The sequence below is a fragment of the Cyprinus carpio genome, chromosome B21 (genome assembly GCF_018340385.1).
Source record: "Cyprinus carpio isolate SPL01 chromosome B21, ASM1834038v1, whole genome shotgun sequence".
NCBI classification, from domain to species: domain Eukaryota; kingdom Metazoa; phylum Chordata; class Actinopteri; order Cypriniformes; family Cyprinidae; genus Cyprinus; species Cyprinus carpio.
In genome coordinates, this window is record NC_056617.1 from 14,762,833 (window position 1) to 14,772,326 (window position 9,494).

Consider the following 9,494-nt stretch of genomic DNA (forward strand, 5'->3'; position numbering starts at 1 on the left):
TACAGCTGGAGGTAAAGTGGAAAGGATAGGAGGTTGGAAAGCCACGCCAGTGGGTGATACTGCATGAAGCGCGGCAGCTGAAGGCGCTGCAGTGATTGGTTGAGAAGAGGAGGGTGGCAGTGCAGTGTGAGGAGCACACTGTTAAATGTCCAGTGAGTGGCCTTAAATGTGCATTCTGTTTCCCCCTGAAGAGATGAATGTGAATGTGCCAATGTTTGATTACACTGGCTGTTGTATGTATCATAGTCTCGCGTAGCCAGATCTTCAGACTTCAGACCTGAAGGTCTGGAATCCAAGGCAGCTTTCATTGGCCATGGGGCCATATGGCCGTTTGACTGACATGTTAAACAAACAATCACAGTTTGTTTTGTGTCACGTTTCGGGGCGTGGAAATGTCGCCACAAAAAATCAGACCGGCATGTAAAACTCTCGTACGTATATTCTAAATATTCTTGTAAACACTACGGCTTTCTTCTTTCGTGAGGGGGTTTGGCGCCACGCCATCTTTGTTTCCAGGTGGAACATTAAAGAACGCGACACGCGCGTCTCCTGGAAATCCTGTAGAATTCAACTAATCCGGTGACGACTTCTACACTCCTGAAGTGTTTCCACTTTTGTGTCCCATATGCATCAGACGTTTAGCCAACGGTCCGTGGGTGTGACGTCTGAGGCTGAGACTATATGTATCGTGGCAGTTCGAAAATTAAATATATTCATTTGAAATAATGTTCAAATATGAACCATTAACTGTTAAATGTATATTGTCTTGAATATCTTAATGCGAGATATTTCAAATGAATATATTTCATTTTCAAACTGCCAAGATACATACAATAGCCAATGTAATCTAACATTGGCACATTCATCTCTTCAGGGGGAGAATGCACATTTAAGGCCACTCACTGGATATTTCACTTTGAAAGTGCAGTAAAATATGCATGTAAAATATGCAAGAAACAATGAAATATAATTTTGCAGAAATGTCGTAGTAGGGATAGAAACTTGTCAGCTTTTGGCAAATATTTCTGTTTTGAATCCAAAATAGGTCATCTGCGTTATGTGTAGATCCAAGGTTTTGAAAATGGGGGAGGGTTTTTTTTTTTTTTTTTTTTTTTGGTAAAAACCAAAACCATGCAGTCTACTAGTAGACTGTAACTTCACTTGTAGGCACAAATCAACACAATAGAGAGTCTTGCTGCTCATGGCAACAAATGCTATGAATCAGTTTTCCCTATTGGGCTGATGAAAAAGAAGACTCATATAAACCCCACATTAAAAGATAAGGGCCATAAAACATTTATACAGGCAACTGTGTGACTAAATCATTATAAGGAAGAGCTTAAGGAGACTGAGGCAAGATGCAGTATTTACATTTAAATGTTAACATTAATGTGAATAGACAGCTATTGACTGATATTTATTTAAATTAGGCAACATTTTGTTTGTGCGTCTTTAAATCAGGTACCTTGCGAACATGTGTAGTTGAAGTTTTTCTTTATTGCTTTTGTTTTGTTTTTTATTTATTATTTTTTTCAAGTTTTTACTTTTTTTTTGTACTGTTGTCATGTTATGTACTGTAGTAACAGCAAGCCATGTATATTGTAAAACATGCTCTACATATGAAGTTGTATACAATAAAATCAGGCACATTACAACGGAAGGGCTTTATTTTGAAATACGTAATATATTGAATTAAACAGTTCAAGTAAATATATTATTAATCAATGTGATATCTGTCTATTACTGTGTTTGCAGGTCTTGTGTACAACAAGCAATGGACAACCTGACATTTAAACACAGCATTCTCCTTGTGGAGGGACTCAAAGTTACACATCAGTCCTCCTACCCTGTTTTTATTGTGCTTTTCTTAGCTTATATTTTTGCAATTGTATCAAATATTACACTTATATTTATGATTTCAACAGAGAAGAATCTGCATGACCCTATGTATTTTTTGTTCTGTAACTTGCCAGTAAATGATGTAATAGGGACCACTGTCATTTTGCCACGCTTAATGCAAGATATTCTGAGAGAAGCCTCAGAGCGTTATATTACATATATGGAATGTGTTATTCAAGCTTATTTTGTGCATGTATTTACAGCAGCATGTCACTATGTATTAATGATCATGGCCTTTGACAGATATGTAGCTATATGCAATCCACTGAGATATTCTGCTATAATGACCAATAAAATGGTTATTAAACTATCAGCATCAGCCTGGGGGCTGGCAGTACTTGTGGTGACAATTATGATAGGTCTGACTCTTCGTCTGTCTCACTGCAGATCAACAATTGAAAACCCTTTCTGTGATAATGCCTCACTTTTTAAACTGTCCTGTGAAAATGTAGTTATTAACAACGCATTTGGAGTTATTTATTCCATAATTGTAGCCTGTCTGTCAGCAGTATCTATATTTATAACATATGTCAAGATTGCTGTTGTGTGTATAAGGAGCAAAAACAAAGCACTCAACAGCAAAGCCATAAAAACCTGTAGCACTCATTTAGCTGTGTATTTAATCATGTTTATTTCTGGAGCCATTTTTATTTTTCTTCATCGTTTCCCTGAATACTCTGAAAGTAGAAAACTAGGCAGTATAATGTTTCACATTATTCCACCAGGATTAAATCCCTTAGTATATGGTTTACAAACCAAAGAGATAAGACATAAGATTGTTAAAGTTTGGAAAAGAAAAATAGGGAATTCCTGAACTCTTGAAATTTGCCTGAAAAGTCTATATTATACAGTAATGTATTATGCATTTTATGTTTTCTCCAGTGATAGAAAATGTATTGTCAATAATTTATTTATGTTTTTAATTAAAAAAAAAAAAAAATCTGTGCATTAATCTTACACTTGATTTTAACTGGAAATATATGTAGGCAGGAAATTAAGTTTATCTTTTCTTTTTCAAATCTGAGCATATATATATTGGAACATTATTTTGACAGTACTGATGTGACAGTGAGAGTGAACTCAGCAGATGAATGTTTAAATTTGACTTTAAAATATTTGGTAACACTTTACAATAAGGTTGTATTAGTTAACGTTAGTTAATTCATTAGTTAACATTAACTAACAATGAACAACGCATCTGTTCAACATTAATTCATCTTTGTTCATGTTAACTTATTCATATACTAATTTATTAGTTAATACATTGGTTAACATGAACTAACAATGAACAACTCCACTCTTCAGGATTACGTAATGTTTTTTTTTTTTAATGTTAACTTACACATTTACTAATGCATCTCTTCACATTAACAGATTAACTAGTTAATGATGTGGTTAACGCATTAGTTAAAATGAACTAAAAATGAACAAAGCATCTGTTCAGCATTACTTAATCTTTGCTCATGTTTAATTATTCGTATACTAATGCATTAGTTCATGTATTAGTTTACATGAACTAACAATGAACTATGCCTGTCAATAGCTTTATTTAATAAGCGTTATTTAATTATAATACAGTATGTACACATACATTTATTTAGCAGCTAACATACAATGGATAAACAATACTAACGCCCCATTTGGACACTGATTTGGGCTATTGGTAAACTTGGAAACCATCTAAACATCATCTGATAATGCTTCTCATGTTTGTAGACTAGAGCCCTGCACGGGCCTCAAATCTAGGCCCGAGCCCGGCCCTGGCCCGAGTCGCTCAGGCCCTAGCCCGACCCGTGTCCGACAGCTCATCAGAATTATCAGCCCGAGTCCGACACGAGCCCGTGTTTTTATTTATTTATTTATTTATTTTATTACACAGCGGAAGCCTGCCCTATTTGCAACAATTATAAAATGGGTCAGTTTTGTGTTATGTTTCTTTTCATTTCTTTATCAAGTTGATTTAGAAAAATGTTTGGAGCATTTTTTTTTAAATGACGATTAACGTTAAACAGCCGAGCCGACAGCGAGTAGCCTAAAACATATTTAATCAATTAAACCTCTCAAATTAACGCTAATACTTTACTTGGCTACAATAAAATCCATATATAAAACACTTCAAGCATATCACACAAACAGTTTAATAAATGTTTATTTATTAAACCACAGTGAGTAAAATAAAATAAAAAAAATTGAAATACTGAGGCAGGCTCGCAACAGCGCTCGCAAACGAAATGAGAAATATCCTACAATCTAAACAAATTAAATTAATTAAAAACAAACTTGCAGGTTATCTTACCTTAAAAATGCACCACAGAATATGTCCATTCTTTTTTCCATTAGTTTCCAACAGTTTTAAACGAAAATAAAGTCCAGTCAAATGAAAAGTTAGAACAGTCTCTTACAGAGCATCGTGGAGAAAAAGAATAGCCTCCAGAGTGGAAGGTTTTAACCAAGTCCTCCTCTCTTCTATCACTCTTCCCGCTGCGCTGAAGACACGTTCGCTGCTGCTGCTGACGGTACACTAAACACAGAGCGAGCCAGTCTTGACAGTTGCGGTAGCAGGGTCTCGTGCTGTTTACATTTACATTACTTTAGAGGCCTATAATAGCTACTACTACAATAAGTGGATATAAGTGAAGTATAATCGTGGGTCGCGCTGACGGAAAAGCGTGCGTGCGCGCGTGCGTGTGTGAGACTGTCATGTCAGTATGTCAGTTTAATTATAACGGGTTGAATTATCAGATTATGAATGGTATGAGGTTATGAAATGTCTTTCTATGTTTGTTTTTCTATCGTCGACGTCAACTTCTCATTTTTTTTTTATTTAATGTCTGAAAATATAAATAGAAGGATAACCCAAAAAAGGCCTGATGCCCGGCCCGCATGTGAGCTATAACGTGAAAATTGGCCCGAAGCCCGGCCCTAGGGGCATAAATAAGTCGGGGCCCGTCGGGCTCGGGCTGAAATGCAGGGCTTTATTGTAGACTGTTTATTAACATGACTTACTACTATCAAAGGGTTATTTAAGGGAATTAATTGGTTAAACTTATTGTAAAGTTTAGACTAGTCCAACATTAACTGATGTGTTACTAATATTTGTAGACTGTTTATTAACACGATTAAGGCATACCACTAACAAAAAAATAAATAAAATAAAATAAAAAAACACATAGATTTAACAGTTTTGTTCCTATAGTGTGTATTTTTTTGTTTGTTTGTTTTTCAAATCAAAATTAAAAATCACGACTGTAAATGCGGGAAATCTCGCGTGGACAAACGTGACTTTAGAGTAAACAAATGGCGACGACTTGCAAGAAGAAATGGCAATTATAATATTTGGATATCTTTTTACCCAAAGTTCGCAGGGGAAAAAAGTGAACATGAACTTTATATATTACAGCGCGAGCTGGAGGAGAGTAATGCTTCCGTTTTCCTTTGGAAATCGCTTCGTTCCACGTGACGATCTACTGAGCATGCGCACATTTGTTCTCAGGGTTCGGCGGTTAAATCGCTCGTGGGAACAGGCCAGACTGGACCTACAAAAACAACGTCTGATGGAGTGGATTAACTGACTTGGAAAGCGGGGTAGAAATGGTCCTCTTGGAAGACTTTTCAGTGACATTCATCGAAAATAGCAGCTTTAAAATGCAAAGGTGATTACCAACTATTTGTCCATCATCCTGACCATGGTTGCTCACTTCCAGTTAATGTTAGGAAAAACACCTTCTTCTTCTCTAAGTTTGTTTCTTTATTTATTTAATGCATTGATTATATAATATAAATGTATATAATGTATACAACTGTTATGTAATAATATAATATGTAATAACGTTTCTGAAAATGTAAGAGATGCATGAATGGCTTTCACTCATTTAAGGTCCAGTAAAATCAATAATGACTGCTTTGTTAGTTAATAGTTAGTTAATGGTAATGGTAATGTTAAGTCATGTTAATAAACAGACTACAAATGTTAGTTAAACATTAGTTAATGTTTAACTAGTGCAAACTTTACAATAAGGTTCACAAATCCCCTTAGTAAATGCTTTATTAATGGTAAGTCTTGTTAATAAACAGTCTACATATGTTAGTTAAACATTAGTTAATGTTTGACTAGTGCACACTTTACAATAAGGTTCACAAATCCCCTTAGTAAATGCTTAGTTAATGGTAAGTCATGTTAATAAATCTAGTGGCCACCCAGGTTGAAAGTTAGTTAATGTTGATCTAGTGCACACTTTACAATAAGGTTCACAAATCTTCTTATTAAATGCTTAGTTAATGGTAAGTCATGTTAATAAACAGTCTAAAAACATGAAAAGCATTATCAGTTGATGTTTAGATAGTTTCCAAGTTTACCAATAGCCCAAATCAATTCCCAAATGGGGAGTTAGTATTGTTTATCCATTGTGTGTGTTCGCTGCTAAATAATGTGTGTTTATACTGTATGTAGTATAATTAAATAAAGCTAATTAAATAAAGCTGTCTACAGGCATAGTTCATTGTTAGTTCATGGTTACTAATGCATTAACCAGCGTTAACTAATTAAGTTGTTAATGTGAAGAGAAGCATATGAATAAGTTAACATGAGCAAAATAAAATAATGCTGAACGTGTGTTGTTAATTTTTAGCTCATTTTGACTAATGCATTAACCACATCATTAACTAGTTAATCTGTTAATGTGAAGAGATGCATTAGTAAATGTTTAAGTTAACATTAACAAAACATTAAGTAATCCTGAAGAGTGGAATTGTTCATTGTTAGTTCATGTTAACTAATATATAATACATTAGAATATGAATAAGTTAACATGAACAAAGATTAATTAATGCTGAACAGATGCGTAGTTCATTGTTAGTTAATGTTAACTAAGGCATTAACTAACATTAACTAATGGGTAAGACGGTGAGTTAGAAATATTCACCCTTAGTGTGTCAACTGCTATGTAAACTAATGTAAATATGTACAGTAAGTTAACCTTAAAACATTAAGGCTATTTACAGGCATTAGTTCATGTTAACTAATGTATCAACTAATGTTAACTAATTGCACTGTTAACGTGAATAGATGCATTAATATATGTGTGAGTTAATGCTAACAAAGATTAACTAATGCTGAACATAGGTGTCGTTCGTGGTTACTTCATGTTAACTAATGCATTAACTAATGTTAACTCATTGCATTGTTAACGTCAGTAGGTGCATTAATATATGTGTGAGTTAACGTTAACAAAGATTAACTAATGCTGAACATAGGTGTTGTTCATGGTTAGTTCATGTTAACTAATGCATTAACTAATGTTAACTAATTGCGCTGTTAACCTGAATAGATGCATTAATATATGTGTGAGTTAACGCTAACAAAGATTAACTAATGCTGAACATAGGTGTAGTTCATGGTTAGTTCATGTTAACTAATGCATTAACTAATGTTAACTAATACAACCTTATTGTAAAGTGTTACCAAATATTTTAAACCGAATATCTACAGCAGTTATTTTATGGAAAAAAAGTACATCCCTATATGTTTATTTTTTTTTCTATTCCTCCATATATAATATATTGAATTATTGTATATTGTAGGGGTTTCTAGCATTTGCATTATTCAAATCCCTTTGTACCATGAACTTACATTGGCAGACTACTTTATTGATGACTGATGTTTACATTAGGTGTTACAGTAGCTTCCTCTAAATTTATGCTCTACTAATTTGTACTTAACTCTCTTCTTTGGTGTAACAAATGTGGATATGTAGTAGGCTTTTCAAATGCCATTTCTGTTTAAGCTGCACAAACTATTACAAAATGCAACTTCCAAACTCAAAAAAAAAAAAAAGGATATCTGTTGACACTAGTGAGCTGTTGATGCAATATCCATATGTCTTATGCTGGGAAAAAAAAAATAATAATAAAAAATACAGTTTTCATGGGGTGTGCTAACTCTGAGACTGTAGCTTGACCAGCTACAAGCTACATTTAAATTAAAGTAGTTAAGCAACATTCAGTTAAGCTACATTCAAGCTACCCTTCTGAAAAAGTAGCTAGCTACACTACAAGTTACTGTCCATAAATCCAACATGGACCACAGGAGGAAGACACACGTATGTAACTTGTAGACCCGATAAAACTAAACTGAAAAGGACATGGGTTATAAAGACAGGCTAATGAGGGACTGAGGAGACACACCTGGGAACTAATATACAATCACAGGAGACAGAAACTGGATCACAGAGAACGGAATGGAACACATGAGGAAGAAACTAGACATAATGAGTCCAGGGGTGTGACATTACTCCCCCCTCCCGGAAGGTGCGACCTCGCACCGTAGAAACAACAGAGGGAGGCGTGGGTTGAAACTTGGGAGGAGGTTCCGGTGGAGGACAGACTCCTGGGAGAGGGCCAGCAGACAGAGACCACTCCACTCATCTGGCAGGATGGTCGACGCCAGTCCAAGGTGGATTCAGAGGGACGAGGGAGCCAGGCGGAGCTTGTGGACTGCCGGTCAATGGCGGAGAGGAGGGAGCTAGGAGCCGACGGGTCGAGGTGGAGTTGAGGGAGACTCCGACCATGGTGACACTGGAGGATGGCAGTCCCGTGGAGCTCGCACCGCAATGATGGTGGGCTGAGGGCGAGCAGAGGGGCTGCCAGACGACAGCGGTGGAGAGGCAGGAGCAGGTGGTAGGGCGGGCATTTTGGAGGAGCGGCCACAGGAGGGCACAATCTAGGAGCTGGCACTGGAGGACACATTCTAGGAGCAGGCACTGGAGCGAGCTCTGGGGCAGGAGCCCTTCCTGGGCTTAACTGGGGAACAGGAGCCCTTCCTGGGATTAACTGAGGAACAGGAGCCCTTCCTGGGATTAACTGGGGAACAGGCACAGGAGAATTGGAAGACCCCTCAGGGCTGGACGAGGAAACCAAGGACGGAAGACGGGTGGATGGGACCAGGGGAGACGTCGGAGAGAGGAAAGGGGGCAGGTCATCCTCCAGTTCAGATTCCCAGTCTATAAAATCCACCTCCTGATTTTGGCCCTTTTGGCATTCCATATTCCGCTCACCCTCAGCCGTGGTGCAGGGGGCGGATCTCCTCTCCGCACTCAACTGCCTCGTATGGTCCTCGAAAGATCATCCTTCCTGCTCCAGCAGGAGGAGGAGGTATTTGGGGTGAAGGAGGGGATTCATGAAACACAACAGAAACAAAAGGACTGAGGAAATCTGAAAAACAAACGGAGGGTAAACACGCAAATTAAACTTTAGTTTGGTCGGGTCTTCTGTCACGCTACGCTGCCGGAAGGAACACAGAGTCGAGAAAAATCGAGAGAGTCTTTATTAATCCAACACGGGTAAATCCAACATGGACCACAGGAGGAAGACACACATACTGACTTGTAGGCCCAACAAAACTAATCTGAAAGGACATGGGTTATAAAGACAGGCTAACGAGGGACTGAGGAGACACATCTGGGAACTAATCAACAATCACAGGAGACAGAAACTGGGTCACAGAGAACATGGGGAATGGAACACATGAGGAAGAAACTAGACATAACGATTCCAGGGGTGTGACAATAGCATAATGGTTGATTTATAAGCAATTTTTT

The 9,494-nt window shown here is 37.1% G+C and overlaps 1 protein-coding gene across 1 annotated transcript; it reads left to right on the top strand.

The window, feature by feature from the left end:
* The first annotated feature begins 1,323 nt into the window (after nt 1-1,323).
* LOC109045520 (olfactory receptor 146-like) lies at nt 1,324-2,713 on the top strand. Its single transcript, XM_042748135.1, has one exon. It carries the CDS (start codon nt 1,775-1,777, stop codon nt 2,711-2,713), a length of 939 nt encoding a protein of 312 aa, XP_042604069.1. The 5' UTR covers nt 1,324-1,774.
* The last annotated feature ends 6,781 nt before the right edge of the window (nt 2,714-9,494 follow it).